The sequence below is a fragment of the Rattus rattus genome, chromosome X (assembly GCF_011064425.1).
Source record: "Rattus rattus isolate New Zealand chromosome X, Rrattus_CSIRO_v1, whole genome shotgun sequence".
NCBI lineage: Eukaryota > Metazoa > Chordata > Mammalia > Rodentia > Muridae > Rattus > Rattus rattus.
The window spans coordinates 62,967,323-62,994,845 of NC_046172.1; the positions used below are offsets into that span (position 1 = coordinate 62,967,323).

General features: G+C 34.8%; 1 protein-coding gene across 1 annotated transcript in view; it reads right to left on the reverse strand.

Annotated features, from left to right (window-relative positions):
• The window catches only part of Brwd3 (bromodomain and WD repeat domain containing 3), a 92,377-nt gene that overhangs the window by 45,667 nt on the left and 19,187 nt on the right, over positions 1-27,523 (reverse strand). The window contains 8 exon segments of the mRNA XM_032889330.1: positions 2,172-2,325; positions 3,589-3,693; positions 8,468-8,508; positions 10,909-11,009; positions 12,155-12,225; positions 12,689-12,789; positions 16,235-16,456; positions 17,679-17,839. Coding sequence (XP_032745221.1) covers positions 2,172-2,325; positions 3,589-3,693; positions 8,468-8,508; positions 10,909-11,009; positions 12,155-12,225; positions 12,689-12,789; positions 16,235-16,456; positions 17,679-17,839 — 956 coding nt within the window.

Sequence of the window (27,523 nt, forward strand, 5' to 3'; positions counted from 1 at the left end):
GAGAACAACAATTCTCATCCATGACTACTGAAAATGTTCTTTCTATGCTGTAACTACAACCTTTGTTTAAGAATCATGTGAACGGCCACTATTTCTTAGTTTCCTAAAAGTATATTCAATAAAGCATATATTGATATTGATAATTCAAATGATAATGGCCTATCTGTTTCACAGTACATTAGGGCAAAGTCCGACATCAGATCTGATTGCCACAAGGAGAAAATACTGGTTAATTTTCCATTGATTTCTAATACCTAATCCAAAACTGTTCACCCAGTAGAAGCCCAGGATCACTGAATAGAAGAGCTTTATTATGCCCCACAAAGACTATGTCAGAAATTTTTACAATGGAAATATAAGTACAATATGAAATGAAGGGGTTGGATTTCGACCAATTGGTAGAGTTCTTCTGTAGCACCCTATGCTCTGTAGAAAACCATGTGATGGCACATGCTTACAATCCCAGCACCGGGAGACGGAGCCAGGAAGAACAGAAAATTAAAAGTCATTATTGGCTAATAATTTTCATTACTGAAAGTTTAAGGCTGGCTTGGGCTCCATGAAATTCATCTCAATTTTCAAAAAAAATGAATGAGTGAATGAATGAATGAAATAAAGACAGAAAAAGAAAATTAAGTAGCTGTCTGCTACAAACACTAATTTTGTCCGTAAAATTTAGTAAAAATATATGAGTCAGTCATAACCGTGTCACTAAGCAAGACTAAAGTAACTACGAAGATGAAATTTTACATGGATCTATTAAATGATGAACTATAACTCTTAAAGCTATAAATATAATAATATGGATGCAGCATGTCTAACTCAGTAGATATAGCTATCTGTGGCTATTAAACATTTGAAATATGGATAGTACAAATTGAGATCTTCTGTATTAAGACTTCGCTTGAAAAGTGAATGTAAAATGTTTCATTAGTAAATCCCTTTTGAAATGATGTATTTTGGATATACTAAATATGTTAGTGAAATTAGATTGTTAATTGTGGCTGCTAAAAACCTAGTATTATATTTTATATCTATAATATAGCTTATTTGTTTGGAATATTGACCCAAACCAACATTAACAATTAAAGAATCAAAGAAAAATATGTTATTCTGATTTTAAAGAATCAAAGAAAAATATGTTATTCTGTTTGCTTGGTTTTGTTTATTGACTAGTTGACTGGTGTTTGTACATGATTTTCCTGTGTAGGCCAGGTTAGCCTGGTATTCAATATATAGCTCAGGCTAGACTCCAACTTGTGGCACTCCTCCACTTCAGCATCCCATGTGCTGTTATTACAGACCGAGGTGATTACCAGCTAGGTGGATAAAAATGAAAACAAGGTAAAGTAGTGAGAAAGTAAGTTAAGTCTTTAGTCTAAACCCTGCCACTTGATATTATATTGAAAACATTCGACAAACACTAGGACTTGTGCAGTAAAATGCTTATAAATTGATAGCTGAGGCAGAGAGGAGGAAAGAGAGGTCAACCCATAACACGATTAACTGACCAACAACTCCACCTGCATGTATTCTGCTATTAATCCTACAGATGGAACATTCTTCTACTACAAGAAACATACAGAAAATCCAAAAAAATACATTATCATTTCAGCTACTTGTTCCTGTTTCCTCTTATTTCTTACATAAACTGATCACTGAAAATATAAAATGTAGGATATGTATGCAAAAAAATGCCCTAATCCTCAGTAAAAACAAATTACTGTATACTTGAAGAAATACTAACATTAAGAAATGCATAAATATAACTTTAAAAAAAATTAGTCATGCAAGGGGATTGGGGATTTAGATCAGTGGTAGAGCGCTTGCCTAGCAAGCGCAAGGCCCTGGGTTCAGTCCCCAGCTCCGAAAAAAAAAAAATTAGTCATGCTTTCAGTGGTATATCATGTATTAGTCTTATCAGGTAAATGTAACAATGGACCCCCAAACTATTTTCCAAAGGCTAATATGTCATAGAACGGAAAGCAAAACTTATTTTTCTTTCTCCTAGAATAATTAATTTTTTGAGACAGTCTCACTATATGGCCCAGACTGGTCTCTAACTCCTAGGTCAAGTAATCTTCATACCTCACTGTAAGCGTCAGACATATGATACGTCACTGCACTAGGCTTAAATCCTTTCTTTTCCATTAAAAAGGTAGAATACTTACAGATAAAGTATGAAGAAGCTGCCCTGTGACAGAATTCCAAACTTTCAAAAGGAAATTGTTCACTGCAGTAATAACGGTGGTGTCATACCGATCCCAAGCCACCATAGTCACCTTCAGTTTAGTGACTTTATCTTCCGTAGATGTCAAATTATTCCTGAAGCAATAATTTCAAAGAGTTATACCTTATACATTTTAACAAAGGGAAACACAAAACAGCAAATATGACCAAATTTTTAGGAAGATGTAAATGATTAGATGTAAACAATTGAGATGGAAAGCTTTTTGTCAATTGGACATAACCTAGAGTCATGTGGGAAGAAAGAATCTCAGTACGGAAAATGCCTCCATTAGCTTAGTCATTAGGGAAGACTGTAGGGCATTTTCTTGTGTAACCATTGATGTGGTTGGAGGGCCCATCCTACTATCAGCAGAACCACCTCTGGGCAGGCGGTTCTGGGTAAGAAAGTGGCTTGAGCAAACAATAGAGAACAAGCCTAAGTGAGCAGTGTTCCCTATGGCTTCTGCTTCAGTTCCTGCCTCCAGGTTCTTGCTCTGAGTACTTTAGAGATGGATTATAACCTAGGAGCTATAAGATGAAAGATGCCCTTTCCTCTTCAACCAGTTTGTCGCTATGATGCTTAATCACAGCAATAAAAACCAAACTAGTATAATAGTTACTTGGAAGTACACAAAAAGAGTGAGATTAGAAGTAACTGTCTTAAAAAGTAAATTGACAGTATGATCATGTTGGCTGTCAGACAACACAAAACATGGAGAGTGGTAATAAGTATTACTTTAAAAAAAAACTAATAGCCTTTGTAAATAAGAATCAGAATATTGACATAAATGAGTATGACATTAATTATATCTGTCTATGCCTATAAAGTCAGTTTATTTAATAAGGTAGTCCATTTAAAGGTCAAACACGGAGAAGCTGAATTATCTCAAAGACACTGATATATCATCTCGTCAGCAGTAAGCTGCTGAAAGCGGATAGCAATTAACTGCATTATAATTCTGAATATAAATGCAAACAATATGAAATGTGAAGGAGTCCTTTGTAATTAGAGTAGAAGGTAAATTTATTATAGTATTTAATAAGAACAACTTTTAAAATAGAAGTGCAGATAGATGGAAAAAAAATAAATGAAAAACTAAGCCAGAAAATAACTCCCTGGAAGTCATTAAAACTCATACATCCAAGCATCACAATAGACCAGCATCTGAAACAAATCAGTAATGTTCTGGTCAGTCATCAGCAAAGCAACAGCTGCCTCAAGACTGAAGAGGCAAATTCCATTCCTAGAAATTCCAAACTCTTTACTAACAAAAAAGTATATTCATTATGAAATATGATACAATGCAAAAGATGATATGCTATGGGCGTTCCCCTGAGATACCTACGCCCCATGCTTACCCACTCATCTTAGTAGCCATATCTAGCACTATGCTCTTCCACTCTTGTTGTTGGTATTGCCATATTCTTGCTGTTCCGTCTCTACTTCCACTAACAAACCTTAAGCTGGAAGGTAAAATAGCCTTGTTATTTTTTTTTCCAAAATACATCACATTTTCTTGATTATAAAATAAATATAGCCTTCAGACTCTACTGGGATATGTAAAACAGTACAGTTTCTAGGACAGTTCGCAGTTCCTAAAATGCTAAATCTGTTACCTTTTGACACAGCAATCACATTCTTCAGGTACATATCCCCCAAAAGAAATGAAAACGTTAGTAGGTATAAAATGTGTACGTGAAGATGCATGGAACACGTAATAATCCCCAAAGCAGAGACAAGTGAAATGTTTGCCAATGGATAAAAAAAAACATGGCATTCCTCCAACAGAATTTTTTAGTAATGAAAAATGATACGTTTGTAATATGGGTGAATGCTGAATATGCAAGTAAGTCTAATGACAGAGATGAACAGTTACCCAGTGCTGGGGAAAGAGTGACGATAGGTTTAAGGATTCATAACTAACGGGAATGAGCATTCTATAAGGTGGAAGAACATGTTTGTTCTAAGAATAACTACACTGAAGGTTGTACAACCCTATAAATATACCAGCATTTTTATTAGGAGCTACCCTTAATAATACGTGTAATTGTAAATCACAAGCTTGATATTGTATTTTTCTAATCTTTCAGACACATATTGAAACCAGGCATGCTTGCAAGCTTATGATTCAAGTAATCAAGAAGATGAGCTAGGAAGATCACAAGTTCAAGGCCAGCATGAACTATATACTAAGAGACTTGATAAAAAATCCTAAAAGCCATTGAAACATATATAATGACCCATTTTCCACTTAGAAAACAGAGTCCCACCATATACAATGCTGTCCATAACAGTGTTTTATAGCTCTATATTTATGAGTATAAAACTACATCAATTTGAGTAAGTATTCAACTATATAGATATATCAAAATGTACTTAATGAAATGCATAATGATCAATAATTGCAGTTTTTACCTTTCAGTTTTAAACCGAATGCTATAAAGAGCACCTCTGTCTTTCTACAGTATCATATATTGTACTGATTTAGAACAGGTACATTTTAAAAAGGTTTTGCTATGCATTGTCAAATTGTTACCTATGTTTTAGGAAAAAAGAATCTTATGAATAGTTGCAGGAAAGGGTCAATTTACAATACTCAATATGTTGAGCATTATAATTTTTATTTATCTTTTAATTTAAAAAATGTTAGTTGTTTTAATTTATATTATATTAATAAAATTGGCTGCTCTGATTAGGAAGTGTTTGTTTCTATAATAATAATAAAAGAAATAAACACAAAGAATTTCAAGTATGAACAAATTTTCACCTATGGTCTTTCCTTAGAGAAACAAAATTTCAGTATTTTGATTTTTCACATATATGCATCCATTCATATTTAATATGTTTTGTACATTTTTAAATTCATATAAGATTTGGATATATTGGCTGCACTTAACTTTGAAGGCTCACTAACAACGTTTTTGAAATATACATTTACAAATAGATAAAAAATTATAATTTCAGGCTCTTTCAGTAGAAAAGGATAGTAGTGTGGGTGCTGGATCAGTAAGAACACACGCTGCTCTTGCAGTGGATTGGAGCTCTGTTCCCAGCACCCGTGTCAGGTAGTCCATAAAGGTTCGTAACTCCAACTGCAAGAGTTGTGACCCGTTCTGTAAGCAACTGCACACAGGTTCATAAACCCTTACATTGAAACGCACACATAAAGAGAGGGAGGGAGGAAGGGAGGAGGAGGGGGAGGAGGGAGGGAGGGGAGGGAGAGAGAGAGAGAGACAGACAGACAGACAGAGACAGACAGAGAGACAGAGAGAGACAGAGACAGAGACAGAGAGAGAACTAAAACTAAACCTAAGTGCTAGAGAGATAGCTCCACAGTTAAGAGCATGGACTACTCTTGCAGATTGTCAGAAGGTTCACAAAACTCCTGTTCACTCTAGCTTTAAAGGATCTGATGTTGCTGATCTCCTTAGACACCCTACAGCTACGAGGACACATATCCATATCACATGAGGACACATATGAGGCACACACACACACACACACTTAAATGCATCCCATATGTAGCTACCAAACCCAGTCACTATTGCTGATGCCAAGAACTGCTTGAGGAGCCAGATATGGGTGTCTCCTGAGAGGTTCTGCCACAGCCCTACTGATACAGATGAGGATATTTGCAGCTAACCACCAGACTGAGCACGGGGACCCCAATGGAGGAGTTAGGGGAAGAACTGAAAGAGCTGAAAGGGTTTGCAACCCCATAGGAAGAACAACAATATCAACCAACAAGATTCCTCAGAGCTCCCAGGCACTAAATCACCACCACCAACAAAAAAAAAAAAAATTCTATATACTTTTGCCATTGCTGTAATAAAACACCCTAACAAAAGCACCTGAGAAGTTGTCTTTAAAATATAAATAAGAAATATTGAAAGATAATAAATACAAAGCCTGAGGAAATCCATAGCCAAAAGAGTGCTGTGTAGAAGATATTAAAATAAGTTCTTCAGGAAGTATAAGCATGGGAAGTCATAAATCTAGATAACAAAGGAAAAGTAAAACCATCAACTAAGTAATAAATGTAATAAGACTGAATAGTAAATGTTTATTTGCTTGCTTGCTTGTTTCTTGGAACAATAAAACTAGCATTTTGCTAAGTGAAGTCAGCGTGCAAATCAAGAAAGTCATCAATTATACTGTCATTGAAACAGAAGGGAATATGGGACTATCTGATCTGGTACTACACAAAGAAATAGGTAGGACTATTATTATAATAGAGATTCTGTTACGTGAAAAAATTCACTGTAATCCCTAAACCAAATAATAGTTTTGATAAAGATGTGCACAGGCTTTGAATGACACTTGCACGTTTGTAACTCTAGCAACTGGGGAAATTGAGACAGGGGCACCAAGAGTCTATGGCCATCCTAACCTATATAATGATATGTAATCTCAAAATAAAAACAATCTGTATTTAAAAGTAAAAAAAAGAAATGCACACAATTAAAAATAAAGATAAATCTTAAAAAGAAACTGGAGAGGTGGCTCAGCATTTAAGTACTCGCTGCTTTTCCAGGGACCTGGGATTGACTCTCAGTACCCATGCCAGCTCTGGAGGACCCAAACCCTTCTTCTGGTCTATGCTGGCATCTACATACGTGTGGCTAAAAAACACACACACACACACACACACACACACACACACACACACACACACACACTAACTCACTCACACACACACTCTCACACACATATACACACACAAATTTAAAAGTCATTTAAGAATGGTCATATGGTTAACTTATACTTCTATTTTAATACTTTGTCATCCTTAATGCAGATTATTTGCTCTTATATTTATATTTCAAGAAGATAGTCAAAAGTTCATCTTTGTAATTACTCACTGTTCAAAAGTACCGTGAAATAAAAGTTACCCACAGAATATAGGCATACAGATACAAATATATGCTAATGTTATGTATTTTATAACAAGTTTTTGACCAACATGTACTGTGACCTTTGGGGATCAGATATTTTAGAGCGCTCACAGTTACCTGTATTTAAGGTCTGACTTCCCAGAGATAGGGAATGGATCTTATGGGTAGTAGAGACTGGCGATTCATGTGTACAGGGGATGTCAACATAAATATGAATTCTGGACATCTCAGGACAAGCTCCAAGTAGGATATGAACTTTAAAACCCATATGAGACATAGATACGACAGAATCAGGAGAGATAGAAAGGGAGGCAGAGACAGAAAAGAAAAAGAGAGAAGACGAGACAGGAGATAGAACATGCAGGGGGGAGAAGAAAATAAGGTAGAAGGTGGGAAATGACAGTGCTGAACAGGAATAATGTGAGGAAAGTATAATCAAAGTAGTGGATGAGATAAAATGAAAATATGGAAGAGAAATCCATAAAGCACAGATTCCTGTGAGAAAAGAATGTAGCTGTTCAAGTCAAGTTGCACAGAGTCTGAAATGCCAGTTTGAGATTTAAAATGCAGCCCAGAGCACCAGACGAAAAGTGGTAAGAACATTTCTGAATAGAACAAATGTTTGCTTGTCAGAGCCATACTAATCAAATAATACAATTCTCGTTTAAGCCAGGTGGTCAAAGAAAACAGAAAAGGCGAAGTATACAGCAACAAAGGAACTCAGGGAGCTGAAGAGCAGACAGGCTATGGTCACTACTGAGTGAGCCATTTTAAAGAGATACAGATAGTAAGGAAGACAGACACGGACTCTGAACCTGTGTCTAAACAAAGTAGCTCATTTCTGCCTCATACATTGTCTGTGAGGTGAGAAAGAACTCTGAGCTACTTTGTTTAATGTTATCTCCCAGTGATAGCGCACACCATCAGCACAGCCAGCTTCGGCTGCCAAGGACAGCACAAAACAATCTCTGTCTCCACAAGTGCATCTCTTAGGTTTTATCTGTAAAAGTAGCCAAGCAATTCAAGCAACCAAGATCATCTTAAAACAAAACAAAGAACTTTTGGCAGTTAGAGGAATTAGGGTACAATGAGAGATATCCAGAACTACAGGAGGAGGGTCAAGGTACGAATATCATTTCTAGGTCTGACTTCAGTGAGTGTAAATTGAGCTGAAGGAGCTTAACTGTGGGAAAGGTGATGTGAATAGATGCTTAGCCTACAAAAGGATTTCTAAGTGAGTTGCTTGAAATGTCGATGTCTGGATAGCAACTATATTAGTTTGGGGGGAATAATAAAAATAATGTCAAATATTTCTTTATACAAGTATGTACTCCATAATTACCTGTCTCCATTGTTACAGAACTGAACAGCAACAACTTTGTCCTAAAACATAGAACAACAGACTTTTGATTAAATGAACTTATGAAAAAAAAATAGTGTCCTTCTCCTAAATTTACAGGCAAAAAAGGATTTACAGGGTAGATTTTAATATGATTTTCATTTTAAAAACTCATTTTGCTTAATAAGATAATCGCTGAAGCCTAAAGCAATGTACAAAGTAAGTTTTTGGTATTCTGAAACAAATTAAATATAAACAAATCTGCTTATAAATCCTATCAAGGGATGCATAGTTCTGGAAAGGTACTAAGGTATTACATCTTCCCTGAGATAACACCACAATAGAAGGACCTACCTTAAACAACTGAGTTCATTGAAAGTTCCCAATTGTTTACATAACTATAGAGAATGATTTATTTACTTGTTTTCCACATGTTCTTTTTAATATTATAAAGGATTCATCTAACATTCTGATGTTCTACAGTTTTTATGTCTTGATTTACGTTTTTGTATACAAAGATGATATTAAAACCGAAGCTAAAATTTATAGCTCTTCTTGCTTTCTTTGTTAAGGAATCTAAAATGCACCCTCATACACTGCACTCATTTTCATAGTACCCACTTAGCAATCTGCACTCGAACTTAAATTTTAATAAAAAAACCCAGCAAAACCTTCATAATGATTTTAATTTTTAAACATCATTCACATATTCATATAATTCTTACTTAAATAGGTTTGCGATTTCAATATGGTATTTACTGATAAACTCTGAATTCTTACTAACACAAGCAATAACTAATTTTAGATGTCCTGAAGAAGTAATATAACTGTAACAACTAACACAAGTGGTAGACCATTCATTTGAACAGGGGATTTTTACTTGATAATATTTTTGTGCTTACCTGGGACTTTGCGAACAAAACTACAAATCATATGTTCTTCATCCCCCTACCCCTTAATTCTTTTCTGTTCATGTATTTGCTCTTCTCTCAGTGCTTTAGGAACTAAATTGTGCTTGTATATACAGTGCAAAGGGGTTGCCTTGTCATGCTTAGCTTCGATGGATTATATTTAGTGGTATCAGAATGAGGTCTCTGAGTATTTCTAAGTGTTTCTCTTGTAAAATTTAAATAAGCTTCCAGTATTTACTATCTAGAATACGAAGCTTCAAGATGCGAGCAAGCTGAATTTGATATGTCTGAAACTGGACAGTTCTCAAAGGAAAAATGCAAATGGTAATAAATATTTGAAAAGGCTTTCCATATTCCTATCCATCAGGGGAATGCAAATTGAAACGACATACATTAAGATTCTATCTCACCTCAGAATAATCAGAATGGCTATGACAGAGAAAACAAACAAAATGTGATGGCCAGAATATGAAGAAAGAGCATCCCCTACCCTACACTGCTGATGGCAATATAAAGTGTTAGAGGCACCATGAAAACCAGTATAGATGTTTCTTGAAAATCCAAAAATAGATTTACCATATGATCCATGTATATGACTCGTGGAGTCACACAAATGACTCTAAATCAACCTAACACAGATATCCTTGCACATTCATGTTTGTTGTTGCATTACTCCCAATAACTGGTAAGTGGGACAATTCTACATGCCCATTAGCAGATGAATGGATAAACAAAATATGGTACATGAGTACAACGGATTATATTTTGTCAATGCATAAAGCAGAATGAAATCATGACATTTGCAGGAAACTGGATGGAACTGGAGATCACTGATTTTCTAAATAAGCCAAGCATAGAATGCCAAATATATTTTCTCTCATACATGAAGTCTATACATATATATATATATATATATATGCTTATATATATATAATATATATACATATATGTTTAGGTATGTATACGTATGATATGAAAGTAGAAAGACTATGAGAGAGAAGGAGATTTAAGTATATGAGAGGAATAAGACAAGGTAATGGAATATATGTAAAACTAAATCAAAGGAGAGAAAGGGGATAAGCCGAAAAAGGAAAGAAGGGGGAGGAATGGGTTTTTAATAAGAACAAAGTATAATATTTATGTATGAAAATGACATTGAATCAATTAGTATGCTAAATTAAACACTAATTATAAAAATAAGTGACTACTGCTATTGCTAAGGAAGATTAGATTCTCCTGAACCTTCGATGATATGGTGAAAACCAAAGATCCAAAGGTCAATTCGTGAAAGCATTTCTTAAACTGCCTTTTAGGTATACAAAACCACGTATGTACAGGCAAATAGGGTTCATCTTATATACTACAACCATAATCATTCTAGAATTTCACATTTCCCTTCATTACTAAGGAATTATTTTGAATTAAAGGTTTTAATATTCATCTATATTAAAGAATGGTTCAGCCCAGAAAAGACAAGCAAGGGAGATTTAAAATTATGAGGCAATAAATACAAGTGTCTTATTTTGCTCTTACCGTATGCGATTCTAATTCAGCAATTTTCTCAGGTATCTCAGAACCCAAATAGTATATTCTAATAACATGATCAGTGCTCCCTGTTGTAATGAACATACCACCTGGAAGATTAAAACAAAATAAAACCTGTAACCAAGGCACTTCTTTAATAGTATTTAATTTTTTACTTTAGATTAGTAACAAGCTGTACAAAATCACAGTTGTCTTACTACAAATAATAATGTCATGTTAATATTTCAAAGAAAAAGAAATAAAATGCATGACAAACAATAGAGTTGTGCCAAGTAACAAAACTATAATTCTAGCTGCGGGGGGAGGTTAAGGCAGAAAGATTTTAAATTTAAAGCTGTCCAGGGCTTCAAAGTGACTTCAAGGTCAACCTGGGCAACTGAGATCTTATGTCAAAATAATAAAGTAAGGGCCAGTGAGACAGCTCAGTGCATAAAGGTGCTTGCTGACAAGTCCTGTGATCTGAGTTCTATCCTCAAAAGCCACATGGTGGAGGGAGAAAACTGACTCCTGAGTATTGTACTCTGACCTACCCAAATGTGCCACGGCAAACACAGGCACATGTATACATATATAACAAATACATAGTAAAAATGAAAGCCCTCCCGGTTGAGAAAGTTAAAAGCTAACAAATAAACAGTGAAAATGAAGTTAGAAGACTGTGAACATAGTTCAGTGACTGAATGTCTGCCTAGCAGTTCAAGGGTCTCGGTGTCATAAGAGACAAAGACAGAGAAGTATTTAAAACAAATATACCCTTTACCTAACAAAATGTACCAATTTACACTAAACATTGGCTTAGTGAGTAAAAACTATGCATGCCAAAGCTTTTAAGAATGTTGTATTGTATATAAAATACTATGTCAAAACTCTAAGATTACTTATACTTACAATAATCTTACATCTTATATATGAAGCCACAACTATGTGTACTTTCTGTAAAGTATTAAATTGGGAAGAGTTGGGTACTATATATTTTAGTTAATGGGTGTTTGGCATGGGAACTGTTTATTCTTTGCCAAATAAAACTAGCATTATAGAAAATGTATTAAATTAAATTAAAAAATATTATTAGGTGCTAAATTAGTCAAACAGAATCGTATAACCTAACACATGGATTACATCTTTGGTAGGCTCACCATCTATCACACACACTTTTTCTTCATAAGAAAATTTCAATGGGTCTTTTATAGGCGGATCAATGTAAGTACTAGAAGCATGCACTCTTGATACATACCAGAACTGAAAGATGAACAAGATATCTGAACTCCAGGTCTGGATCTCTCAGTAAATTTTACTGGACGATCTCTAAAGAATAAAGTAAATGTTTTTAATTCTATCAGGCTCATCTAATGGGCAAAAATCTTAGCACACTGATGAGTACTGAGCTACTTAGCATCAATATTAGTTTTAAAAAGAAAAGAATCTAATAAGAGCTATTATCATATTTTCAAACCTTACAAATATAATACATGGCATCAAAATTTTGACAACAGTTTTGCAAACATATTGTCACATTATTTAGCAATATTATTATAAAACATTCAAATACATTTTATCCCACACTTCCCTATGAATTTCATAGTCTCGACACTAATTTTTATAATAATATTTATCCTAAAATCGCTAAACATTAACATAGGTATGGATCTAAGCATGTACAGTGGGAATATTTACATGGACATTCTTCAATACTTGAACTAGTATAAAACCAAGGTAATGAAGATATGTAAAGTTGATTTTTCACAAACTTTATAAAATTTAAACTTACCTAAACTTCATGGTTTTTACATGCCATTGCCAGAAACAAATTGTTCCATCAGCACCAGTAGAAGTGAGGTATCTAGTTGTGCCTTTAGTTGATGGACAAAACTTAAAAAGAAGAAGTTAAATAAGATATGAACTTTTCCTATTCAAATGATTTTTTTGTACAAATACAGCACATAAATCATTTAAGAATGTCAGTATCAGTCCAGTGAGATGGTAATGTATTTGCCAAAATGTCCAAGGTCCCGAGTTTAGTTCACTGAATCCAGATAATAGATGGAGAAAAACACCTAATGTAAGTTCCCCTGGCCTTCACACGTGTGCTGTATGTAGCACATGAATGCCTGAAGCCCACATACATGTACAAATCCCACATACAAAGTAAAAAATAATTTCAGTGTCAGAGTTTTGTTGCTTAAATACCATAGCTACATGAATACTTAACAAAAAATATTAAATACCAAAGCCTTCGGAAAATATTAAGTGAGGGGCTTGTTGCTTAGTTCTGATTCTCAGCACCCACACCGGGTGGTTCACAATGTCTTGAAACTCCAGCTCCAGGGGATCCAATGCCTTCTTTTGGCCTCCACAGGCCCTACCACGTACAAATACCCATCCACATAATACTAAAAGGAAAATCTTAAAAATGAAAGTAGTATTTGAAGCTGAAATAAAATATTTCAGTGGTAACTACTGTTTTAAATAATTTAACATAATACTTTTAGAATATTTTAATGGAGAATGAATACAGAAATCATTACTAAGTCATAACAAATGCAGAAAATATACGTTCATAAGGAAAAACTGTGGATTTTGTTTTTGAGATCAGGTTTTGCTATGTAACCCTAGCTGGTTCACAACTTGCTATGTCGACAGGCTGGTCTTGCACTTATTGCAATCCTACCTCTGCTTCCACAATTATATTATTTCTTCCCCTTCCTTCCTCTCCAACCCCTCCTGTACCACCCAGTCAAATTTGGAACCTCGTCTTTTATTACTATTGTTATATTTATATATAAATGTGTATATAAATACAATCTGCTGAGTATGCTTAGTGCTGCTATAGTGAAATTTATTCTCCCCGCCTCAATAGCCAGTGATTGCATGTAGCTCTTCATCTAGGGCGGAGGCCTTGTGAAGTTTTGGCCACCCACATTGGCATGGCATTTTGTCCATAGTAATAGTTATCCATTGGCAGTCTATATTATTTACTATAACTCATTCAGCAGAAATAATATAGATGTAATACTCCTGTATAAAATTCAAAAAACAATAAATTAAAAAACACAGAAGATACAGACTGTTAGGCTAAATAAAATGATAAAGTCAGAGAGTTGGTCTTCTTGAGAAAATAAGATTTGCACAGAGTACGTATAAAGGGAATGGGCTATTATGTTGAGTATCTAGGGACCACTTCAGAGAAAAAAAATAGGAGAAGAATCAGAAATTTCAGCCTAGCATAGGACATGGGAGACTAAGATAGGAAGAAAAAGAGGAAGGGAAGAAGGGGGGAGGAGGAGAAGGAAAAAGAAGGAGAAGAAGAATGATAGGAATTTATCAGCACCTAAAACAGTAAAAAGGAAAAGCAAGTAATAGCATATGCAGTCAAGGAAAGCTTAGAGGCTGAAAATGTCTGTAGTTGTGCAGATCACTATAAAGATATGCTGCCTCCAACCTATAGAATAGAAGCTAGTAAGGGCTGAGTACCAGTGATATGACATAACTTCTATTTCACAATCATCTGTATACTATATAGAATCTAGACTAGGACAAGGGAGCGTTCAGAGCATGAAAATCAACGAGCATTTTAGTTGGAAAATCTAGCCTCAGATGTCAGTGGCTCTAAACAGCATAGTACTGATATAATTCATTCTCGGTGTATTATTCAGAGTAGAACAAATATGGTATGGGGACAAACTAAACTAGTGAAATAAGAAAAATATAAACATTAGTTATGATCATGAAATCATCATATGTTTAGATGCTACTGTAGTTAGGATGTTCTGTGGCTCCACAAAAGCCCACATATTAAAGGTTTGGTCTACAATGCAGGTTATTAAAGATAATGAAACCTTTCTGAGTGTCATTGGTTGAAGTCTAGGGATTACTGACAGTATGCCTTCAAGGGACTGTATCCACCTCCAATGTGCTTTGTGACTTCCTGCAGGGTGACTTTAGCTTTTACACACACATGCCTCAGCCATGATTCATATCTTTTATGCTAACACACTTCTGCCTATATTATTTACAGCATGAAGTCATATAGACAAGGAGTAGTGGCAGAGCTTGCATTATGGATTCCAACTCCATCTCTGTAATTGTGAGCTCCATAAACCCTCTTTACTTCCTAAGTAATGTCATTCAGGCATTTTATTTGTGACCAAAAAGTGACTTACACAGATGGGGAAAGCTTGGTTGGGATTAAATTTGAATAGCAAAATGAATTAAATTTTGAATATATGGAGTTTTAGACATCTAGTAGACATCACACAATGATGCTAAGTACACAGTCGAATAAGCAAATATATAGTTATAAGATGGGCCCAAGATGAGGGTATTTATCAGGTTAATCAACCTAGAGGTGAACACAACACAAAATAAGAACAAGAATTGAGAGTTTCAAAATCCAAGACTACAGAATAAGATCAGGCCTCAAAACAATCTACACAATAACCTTAATGAATCAAAATTTTAATTAAAAGTTTTAATTCAATGCAGAATGAGCACGATTTCTGCTAAATCACTATAAATAAGTGGTATGTTATAAACTAGCACATGACAAATGTAAAGCAATGATTTTTCTAAAAAAGTATTGCCTTTTATCTACATGTAAAAGTTTAATAAGATTTTTTTTCTTGAGAGAAAACAGAACAGTAAAAGAAAACTTCAGCTTAGTTTTGTTAAGAGCAAAGGCTTTTAAGACAGCAATGCCCTTTCCTACCAGGATCTGATCAAAGTATTATATGGACAATCTATTTTACATCAAGCATCAAGTTGAAACAAAAAAAAAATCACTGAAACTAAAAATGTAACGTTTTCATAATATTAAAACTACATATACACATATATTAAACCTGCCATATACTTTGAATTAAGTATTAACAGACTATGCCAATATTCATGTTAGAACCTCTTTATATCCTGATTAACAGGTATTAACTAGGGTGCAGGCAGACATCTGCAAGTTTAATCCCTTCTTCACGTATACACATTTAAGATAAATACGATATCTCATTCTGGATTTGAAGAACATTACTTATCATGTTTTTTATTTATTTTTATAGGCACAGGTTTATGTAAGACGGAAAGAAATTAAAAACATTTGTCTGCAGAAGAGAAAGAAAACACTATGAGAGCATTCTTTCTGCTGCCATTCTTTGAGTTTTTGTCCATATAATTAATGTATATATTAATTACATTAATATATATTAATATACATATACGTGTGTGTATATATATATATCTCCGTGTAAAATATCATCTCTCCTTAATACAAATGATAACATTCTCAGCTTTGTTAACATGTCAGAGATCTTATCTTTGTTCTCACCTGTATGGAAGTAATAGAAGCTGAATGTCCCTGAAGGACAGCAACTGGTGCACAGGTTCGAAGACACCATACTCTCACTACTTTATCACAGCTGCCTGCAGCGATGAGAGTATTCTCATAGTTAACAGCCATGTCGGAGATTTCAGCAGAGTGCCCTCGCAGGGTGGCAAGGAGGCGTCCATCATCTGTAGCCCAGATTTTCACCAAACAGTCATCTGAACCCTTCAGGGACACAGAAGACAGATTTAAAATGAAACAGAAAAGCACCATTTATACCAAGAAGGAAAAAAAAATGCAAAGGAGTACTTTTATGAAGGAAAAATACAAAAATATAATGTAGACTCGTTAGCAAATATACACATTGTATAAATGACAGAACTGACTCAGTATTGTCCAAACAGTGTCATTTGTGCAAAAGGCTTCAAATTTAATAATCCAAAAACAATTTAAATATTTTATGCTCCTTCTTAAGTGATTAGCCATTAAGCATTTTCTCCGTTGCTGCTTTCTATGCCTAGCAAGCTTGACTTAGTTGTCTTGATAACTTTTTGTACAAATATTTCAAAATTTAATCTACAGTGCACATTGATCTCTCTGGAGACCTGAGGCCATTAATAACCCCAAGTGAAAAACTTTATGTTGCTCTTCCCTTTAAGAATTCCAAGTGAGCTTCAAATATAGAAGAACGAATTCTATTCTAATATGGTAAAATAATTATCTATTTATTAAAAGATGACCTGCACCATTGTCAAGTCATCATAGCTAGGAACGTAAATCATTAGCTCAAAAGCCTATAACACAATCTAAGGAGTTATAATTTCTCTGACTCTAATGCACTTCCTTTGTTGTAGGATATAAATAGAAAATTTGCTATTTCTCTCACCTCTGTGTTAACAGCAATGAAGCAATCACATTCGTATTTTTAGACATATTAATATACTATACAGTTTAGACAAAAGCAAAGAACATGACTTAGTAAGTCAAACTTAAAATTGGGAAATTTTTAAAATAACCAGCCGTAAAAATCAAAGAAATATATGTAAGTGTAATCTTCGGCAATGTACAGTTTAGTTCAACCATTCCATGCTGAAGGTGATGGAATCACGAAAGCCCAACGTGAAGCAAATATGAACAGAAAATGTCTTCTAATTAATGACTGTTGGACAGAATCAAACAGCGGATTTGTTTCACTTAAACTAACCATCTTGAGTTTATACAGATGTCTAAGGACATAATTTTCTGAATTTAATTCCCCAAAAGTGGCTACCATAGAACACCCTCCATTTATATAAATTGAGACATTATTTTCAATTTCAACCCAACTTTTCTATATCACTAAGTCCACATAGTATAAGTTACTTATAAAACGTAATATACTGGATGGCATGGAGTCTTGCTTCAGTTGTAAATGTATAATGTTACATATCATAAATTTTTAACTCACTGTAAAAATTCGCCTCCCGCTTCGATCAAAGGCTACACAGTAGACAGAAGATAAGTGTCCCAGAATTCTTTTATGCATCTTAATGTGCTGGTAAGCAGATGAGGGGAAAACATGGCTGAAGCGACTACATCCGGTTAATTGCCTGGCTGAGGTGATATTCACTGCAAATAAAATGAAGTAAGAGAATACATCTTAAAATCAGAAAGTGAAGCTTACTGTACGCAATTTGTGTATGTATGACTATTAAAATAAGACAAAATGGTATAGCTGACATACCAATTCTCCATAATGAGACATCTAAATTTACTTATACATTTCATTACTTTCTAAATTCAAGAGTATGAACAATACTGTTCTGTTAAGTCTTGGGAATTTGATACACTCTTTAGCTTCCTATAGTTTATGAAGCACATTCTCTTTTCCTCTTTCTATGATGCTATATAAGCAGCAAAAAGAAAGAAAGAAAAGAAAATCCCTTTGAGGTTTATCAGTTCTCATCTTTTGGATTCTACCTATAGAATTTTTTTTCCACAAGTTTGTATGACTAAACTTTTGAGGCTTTATATACATCCTCTGTGATCATTTTAAATCCCAGCCCCTGCACATAAATGAATAAGTAAATAAGTTTAGCTTTAAAAAAATCATCAGGAATGTAACATAACTTGAACAATTCAACAAATACCACGTAGATTCTGTTCACTTCTAAAATAGAGATCTTGGTTCTAATGTAAGAATTTTCAAACACCTTTCTCTCTCTCTCTCTCTCTCTCTCTCTCTCTCTCTCTCTCTCTCTCTCTCTCTCTCTCTCTGTGTGTGTGTGTGTGTAAGTCCTTCCAATCTTCTCTTACACACTAAAAATACTGAGTAACCCACATGGTTATTTTAGGCATAACATAGAATCTCTGTATATTGAAATTTACCCTGAGGTGAAAGGACATTTTACCGCCCTGCAAACACTGTATGGAACAAACAGCAACACAGCAACACGTCTATGTTCAAGCATAGCAAAATGAAGGCAAGAGTTCAGTTCTAGCTAGATCAGTATAATTAGAACCATGCCACAATAAAAATATGAAACCCTTATTGCCTTACTATATTAGAAAGTCTACCTTTCAGGCCACTTTAAACTGGTAAAATTACAGAAACATTAATGATGAATGTCATAGTCAGAAAACTTTGAAAGAAAATCCTTAGCGCATATTAGAGATGGGCACTTAAATATTGTTAAACAATGAGTAAACGAATAAAGGTTAAAATAATAAGACTGAGTAAGAACAAATTCTAGGTAAGGATTACTTTTGGTAGCCATTCCCTATCCCACCAAAGAGAAATTTCTCCAACTCTAAGACAAGACAGAGTAGGCACACTGCTTTCCCAAGCAAACATTTCCTAATGCTTTGAGTTTTTGAATCAGCCCTATTTTGTGGTTTTTTATGTTTTGAGTTTGGTTTGTTTGTTTTTTTTTTTTTCATTTTTTTGCAGCTACACAGAGGAAAAGTTATGTTGTTTAAGTGTATAGTTTTCAACTGAGGAAATACTGACACTTTGGGCTGGATATTTCTATGTTACAGGCGTGGGTCTGTTCATTGTAGGGTGTTAGCAGCAACCTTAGCCTCTACCCACTAGACACTAATAGCATTACCAGCACTGAGTATGACAAGCAAAAATAGCTCCCCACACTGCTAAATATGGCTTGGGGGTCAGAGAAACACCTCTGTCGAAAAATCACTGCTTGCAGGGCAAAAAACAAGTAATAAAAAATTAGCAGCAGAAGAAATTCAAACAAAACAAACAAAATAACTTTGAGGACCAGGTGGAGATAGGAAAAAATGCCAATCAATGAACCCAGATATCTTTCCATTTATTTATATAGTCTTTGGTTTGTATCATCAGTTTATAACATCATGTTTCAGACTTTAAAGAGAACTTTCATTTTCTTAGTTTATTGCTATATACACTATTGTTTGGTATTGTAAATAGGATTGTTTTCATAATTTTTCTTTCAACTAGTCCATCATTAGGGTATAGAAACACCAGAGGTTGTCATGCATTGCTTTTGTAACCTGAAAACGTGACCGAAATTGTATTAACAGTTTCAAATGTTTTTTGATGCAGTTTTTTTTTGGGGGGGGTGGAGTTAACAACTATGTCATCTTCTCTTCATAATAGATGTATTATTTTTTACTTTTCCACTTTTTCAATTAATTTAACAAGAATATCTGATATTTCGGCAGACAGAAGTAGATAAAGAAGGCATCCTTGTTTTGTTCCTAATCGTAAATGAAAAACCATAGTTTTCACTGATGAATATATTAGTTATAGGTTTGAAATATATAGCTTCTGCTGCACTGGTATATATGTATATTTTATATTCATTAATACTTTTATCACCAATAAAGGGAAAATATTGAATGTTTTCCTGTATCGTTAGAGAAGAGCATGTACTATATTTCCCCTTCATTTTATCAATTGCTGTATCATGATCATTCATTTGCCTGAGTTGATAATTATCATGGAAACAAACTACACTTGGTTATGTTTTATAACATTTCAGTGTGCTGTGGAGTGAGTACTGCTAACATTTGTTTGATTTTTGCTATATATGTCCAGGAAGGATGCTGACAGTGTCTGATTTTATTATCAAGGTACTGGTATACTCTTAAGGTAGCGGGAAGCATTTTCTCCTTCAATTTTTCCCAAGTATGAAAAGTAATTGAATTAGTTCCTCCTTAACAGTTTGGTGGAATTCAGCAATGAAGCTATTAGGAGACTTTTAGTTATTAATGAAATTTCTTTTTACAATTCTGTTCAGATTTTTCTCCTCCTTTCTGGTTTTTTTTAGTAGGTTATACTTTTTGAGAAATCTTTGTTGCTTCTGGGCTATCTAAGCTTTTATATAGTTATTCAATGTAGTGTAGACTATCACATTTGTTGATGTATAGTTGTATCTTATGAATTTTGCATTTCCATGTCATGAGTTGTAATTTCTCTCATCTCTGTTTTGAATGACTCCTCTTTTTAAATTATGTTGACTAAGGCTTTGGCAATGCCTTTTTAAGGATTAACTTTTAAACTGCCAAAAGCATCCCTCCTTGAGGAGCTATTAGCAGTTAAAGGTTACAAAGGGAAAGGGGGTTATTTTTCTTCAATGGTCTAGGCATGGTACATTTTTCATGCTCCTGTAAATAATCCTCCCCTATGCTCATGGCAAACACTAATTAAAACTCAGCATGTCACAAACAAAAAACAAAAGTCCAAACACTATACAAAACATGAAAACAGCATTTGTTGGGAAGTTAGAACTGGCAAACATACATTATTTCATAAAATAAACATGGACGAAACCATCAAAGAAGAGAAAACTTATAGGCACAAGCAACCAACCACTATTAAGTTGATCTTTTATGCTGTTTGTGTAGTGATTTTTTATTTATTTCTGTTCTTTATTATTTCCTTGATTCTAAAAAAAATTGAGTTGTTTTATTGTTATCTTTTTCATTTCCCTGACGTCTAATAGGTTGTGTAATAGGTGTTTATAGGTATTGCCATGATCTTCTCTCCAAACTACATTAGCAGTATAAGGTGAGTATGGTATGATTATTCCACTTACAGATGGACTAATTTTATACACAAGTGCTTGGATTATTTACATATGAATTATGAGATCCCCTGGGGAGGAAGGAGACTTAGGTCTAATGACAAAATTAAGTTGTTTTGAATATACCATACACAAATATGCTGAATATTTTATACACTATTTTTAGTGTGGATCCCTTTTTTCTCTTCCTAGAATTTTTCATTTAAAGTCTATTTTGTCTAACATGTAGCTACCCCTATTCTGTTTAGGTTTCTCTTTTCATGGAATACAATTTTTTGACTGTAAGTCTCATTAGATGTACAGTGAATCTGTAAGCAGTACGCAGTTGAATCGTTTTTATGTAAGATAATACACTTGATAATAAAAATGATCGTAAAATTCGAGTCAAATAAATCACTGTAAAAGTTCCAATGACATTTTTCAGAGAAGTAGAAAATAATCCTTAATCCAAGTGGAAATATAAAATTTCCAAACACTCAAAGGACTTAAAACAGAAAGAACAAAGCATAAAGCACTAGATTACTTATAAAGCTACCGTGAATGGCATCGTTCTAGCACAGAAACAATACAATGATCAACATAAAAGAATAGCATTTCCAGTAATAAAAATAGAAAATAAACTGACACTCCATAGATGTTCAAAGATCAAACAATGGAGAAAGTGCTGTTGAAAAAACAGGGTATGCAAAAGAATGATATCATACATATTAAATACAAAAATCAACTTAACAAATGAGATCTCAAACAACAGCAAGAACAACAAAAACAATCCTACAGCACAGCCAACAACAGAATGAAGAGTTCACCCACAGATTAAGAGAAAGTATGTGCAAATCCCAGATCTGATAAGGCTAGTATCCAAATCACTTAAGGGTTATAAGCAATTCAAAGAACTTAACAATAAAACTCTTTAAATGGGTAATGAACCTGAAAAGACATTTCTCAAATGAAGATGTAAAAAATATCAACAAGAAACAAATGTTCACATTGAAGGAATCAGAGAAAGGACTGGAAGAGCTTGAAGGGGCTTGAGACCCCATATGTACAACAATGCCAACCAACCAGAGCTTCCAGGACTAAGCCACTACCTAAAGACTATACATGGACTGACCCTGGGCTCCAACCTCATAGGTACCAATGAATATCCTAGTAAGAGCACCAGTGGAAGGGGAAGCCCTGGGTCCTGCCAAGACTGAACCCCCAGTGAACGTGATTGTTGTGGGGAGGGCGATAATGGGGGGAGGAACACCCATATAGAATGGGAGGGGGAGGGGCTAGGGGGATGTTGGCCCGGAAACCAGGAAGGGGAATAACAATCGAAATGTAAATAAGAAATACTCAAGTTAATAAGGATGGGGAAAAAAAGAAACAAATGTTCAGGTCTGTAGGGTAAAGGTGTTTGCTGCAAAGCTTGAAGATTTGAGTTCAATCCCAAGAATCCATTAAAAGGAAAGCACTAATGCTTCAAAATTGCCCTTTGACTGATATGTGTCATGAGCATAAACACACATACACGCAAGCGTGCACTAAATATGCATGCATGAAAGCATGCACTTAAAAATATGTGTTATGAGTAAAAATGTAAATTATATTATCATTTTCCTGTATAATATAGAGGTTCCTCAAAATGTAAAAAATGAAGTGCTACATAATCCAACAATCTTCTAGAAATTCATGTGAAAGAAATGATATTGCTATAATAACGATATATCAAGACTAACATGGTTGGGGATTTAGCTCAGTGGTAGAGCGCTTGCCTAGCAAGCGCAAGGCCCTGGGTTCGGTCCCCACCTCCGGAAAAAAAAAAAAAGACTTAACATGTAGCCTCTTTTACTAAGTATACAAAAGTTTCTAATGTATAATTCCAAGTATATGGTTAAATATCCATAATATATAAAGCAATCTGTTTAAATAGAATCCTTAATAACATAAAAACAATCTTCCTAGGACTAGAAGAAAATCACAAAATTGTATGAAGTCACAACTCCAAATGACCAAACATGTCTTCAACCAAAGGAACAAAGTGTGGTTTCAAAATATATTTGAAAGCTACAATAATCCAAACAACACAGGATTGGCATAAATATAGGCACTCAGAATATAACAGAATTGCAGCAGGCATAGCTTTTTTTTTAACCCTAGTTCCATAGGACTCAAAAATAACAACAAACCAAATTATTATCTCAAACTTAAAGAGTTTCTGAACAACAACAACAACAACAACAACGATGACGACAACAAAAAGACATAGAAAAACAACCTATAGATTGGAAGAAAATATTGAGAAGCTATTCATATGACACAGGGTTGATATAGACAGCATATAAGAACATCCCAAAACTCAACAGAACACAAATGAACACAATAAAAAAAGGCAACAGTAGTCAACAGACCTTTCTGAAATGTTGACAAGCAGGAAAAATAGGCAGCAGAACTCAACAGACATTTCTGAAATGCTGACAAACATGTAGTGAAATATATAATATATTTCAAAACTTACAACATCCCAAAGTATCACTGAGTGCAAGTCAAAGAATCACCATCCTGTCAGAATGAAGTATGAGGCTCAGGAGACGACTCAGTAAGCAGTGCTTACTGTGCAGTGTAACGACCTGCGCTCAATGTCTCAACCCACATAAAAAGTGATATGGTAGTGCACATCTGTAATCCCAGAACTCCTTTGGTTAGTCCTCAGAACTCAAGAAAAGCCATCCCTCAAAGCTGTAATTCTAGCACTCCTGAGGCAAGAGAGAAGCTACAGACAGGAAACGCCTAGGAAGGTGGCAGCACTACCTTATAACCATAGCGCCTCTGTGTCATACGAGGACTTTGATCATCCATTACTTTAAGGAGGAGGATCCTGGAATCAATCCTCCATGATACTAAGTGACCACCACTGTAGAAGATTAGCAATTGACCAGGCTCAGTGTTAGAGCTAGGTAGAAGTGGTCCTGTTATAGAAAGGCAACACAAAGAGCCCTTGTAGAGATGAAAATTCTTTATCAATTATAGAGATAGACACGCAAGTGGTAAACAGTATAGAGCTTCAGTTTGCTTACACATATGTATACATATGTATACACAAACAAGTATAGAGGAAGCCCTTGGACATTATTCATAGGCAATCTGTTCAGTTTTCAACTAAACTTCTCCCAGTTTACTATACTGATATCCATTACCCCTAGCTATTCCTTTAGCTTCTGCAATTTCAGCTCATCAATATCATACCTAACATTGAAGGCAGTCTAAAATCACTTGTCTTTTCATAAAATCTCACTTCAATGGGATATAAGGGATACAAAACATGGGAAGGAGCTGATGGTGGTGGCATATGCCCTTAATAGCATTTGGGAAGCAGAAGCAGCGGGAGTTCTGTGAATTCCAGACCAGCCTGGTCCACAAAGTGAGTTCCAGAACAGCCAAGGCTACACAGAGAGACCCTAACTCATTGGAGGCTTGATGACTCAGGATAGGGGAACACTAGGCCACTGAGGCAGGAGTGGGTAGACAGGTGGGGTAGCACCCTCATAGAGGCAAAGGGATGGAAGACGGTTTAGGGGGCTTGTAGATGGGAAACTGGGAAGGGGGATAACATTTGAAATGTAAATAAATGAAATAACCAATTTCAAAAAAGATTTCATGATTTCATTTTCCACTTTTAAAAAGCTGCCTCTTTAATAACATTACTGAATATACAAGTACTGTGGGCCTAAAAAGACATAAAAAATTTAACCATAAAAAGTCTACATCTTATCTCCATCTGCCAGAAAACACAATTAACAGAGATTCTGGCTTCTGCTAAATTAGTTTCTAGTAGGAAGCTGGCCAAGACCCACAGAATACCAAAGACTATTCCACAAAGACCACAGCAGAGCTGCTGGACCACTAACTAGTGTATTCATTTTTGTCAGTTAATATTAAGACTTTTTCCCACAAGTGTGGAACCTTAAAGTGTCAACTATAAAATGTTTCTAGCCCACCTCTCAAAAGATTTTTCAACTCAGCAGATGAAGAACAGCCAACAAATTGTCTTCAAAATAACATTAATGACAAACTGTGACCTGAGTTTATTTAAAAGATGTACAATACTCCACTTTTAAATAGTCAAAAGCCATTCAGGACTGAAGGAGTCAATCAGTGAGAACTGAAAAATAAAACAAAATCCCTAAAATCAATCAAACTTGGGAAGACAGACACAGATAAAGCCAGCTGCAAAATTACCAGGAACATTGCTTTCCCCAAGGTTATATAGTAGTTCTAAAATACCATTAACTACTCCCCACTCCTTGACCATTATTGATTTCTTACCAATCATGCACCCAGACCCGTTTATTATTTTCATTTCCTACCAGAGAGAAATATCTAACTTCCAAACTGCTTTTGCTTAATAACACCCAGTCTCCAGATAATTCTCCATTTTCCTAATTTGCCTCAGAAAACAGCCGCCAATTTAGAACTGTTCTGACTTCCTTCAAACCCTACCAATTCTTTAGTTTAAGCCAAATGCTACTAACCTGGCCTATCTCTCAGAGACCCTCCATGCTTCCACAAGTTTCCTCCCTCACTCTGTGAAAACAATAAATCTTATTTGGTTAGACTACAGGGTAACATGTGGTGGCCTTTTCTTAGTACACTTTAAGTAATAAATTTAATTGAATTACCCTATAATGTTCAGTTGTTTAGATTGACAAAGCTCCGAATCCAAATAAAACTTCTAAGCCTAAACCAAAACTATAAAAAAGACAACTCACTGAATTTTGACATGTATTATTTGAGGAAAATATTGTCTCTGCTGGTACAGTTTATTAGCAAACTAGCATCAAAAAACAAAACAAAAACCCCTTAAAACACAAGAGTACAATGTGGCAATAATATCTGATGTTTTCCCCATGTGTAAAATAACTCTTCAGCCGTTTCATCTGCCCTTGACAGTATGATAATAGGTTCTTGAAATCCTTCTGTAGTTTTCTAATTCTTAATTTCAAATGCCTTTAAATTGTATAAAAATAGAATGCTTCGAATTTTCTTAAATGACATTGAAAGATAAAAACCATTCTTTTCTCTTTTACAAAAATGTCACTTGGCTAGTGTTTATTTTTCTTTTAACCAGCAAAGAGTACCTACATACAACCTTTTGAATATTAAAATGCACTAAACACAACAGATCCCATAATACAAAAGACCATAACTGACTAAGAAACTGCCCATCAAAAACCCTGGGAAGGCTGACTCTCGAAGGCTGACATCGAAGCAAATAAGGCACTTGCTACCAAGTCTCACTCAGATACTGAGTCCAATGTCAGTGAACCATATGGTAGAAGTTATTCTGTCTTTCTCCACATGTGTCTCATGGTCAGTATGCATGGGTGTGTGCACGTACACATGCACACACAAATCATCAATTCTCCAGGCTACACCGAACTACAAAGTGAGTATCTCTTTAAAAGTTTAAAAGACCAAGAAAACCAGCAACATCAAAAACCCACCCTAAAAACAGTAAGCTAGTGCTGTAGTTCAGTAGTAGAGAAAGTCTGTAATGTAAGTAAGACTCCAAGTCCCATCTGGAGCCTTGGAAATAAAGCAAAAACAACAAACAAGCAAACACTGCTGCCGCCGCCACCAATGACAACAAAAGAAAAAAACAGAAAAAAAAAAAAAAACCGTATAAACTTCGAATCAACTTTACAGCTGCAAAGGAGACTATGAAGCTTGAGTAAATGTCTTTGAGAAAAGCTTTAATAAGACAAATTAAAATCCACTAAATGTGAAAGGTACTAAGATAAGAATAAAATAAACTTGAAATGAAATCCAGAAAGTATACCAAATACGTAAAACTAAGAATATTCTTTCATGAATTTCATGTTACTGCGGCTCAAATTATGTCTGTAAAATCTTAATTCATCAAACTAAAAGCTTATAGTTTTCAAAGCAGATGGCAATTCCATCCCACAGTTCTCATCTGCAACATAAATTAGATAACACTAGTTGGTACAATAGGCTTACTAGCTAATGGCCATACATTTTATTATTGTTTGGATAATACCAAGTTACTGAAAAAACAAACTAAGAAACTAACAAACAAACAAACAAACTCACCAACCAAACAACCCTAATCATCATTTCCAGTTCTGCTCAACCTTTAAGTCAGACTCGCTGCAAGTTCTTTAACGTAATGTAAGTGGGACTAAAAACATTGATTTGTTTTTTAAGACAGGGTCTCTATGAAGCCCTGGCTGTCTTGGAACTC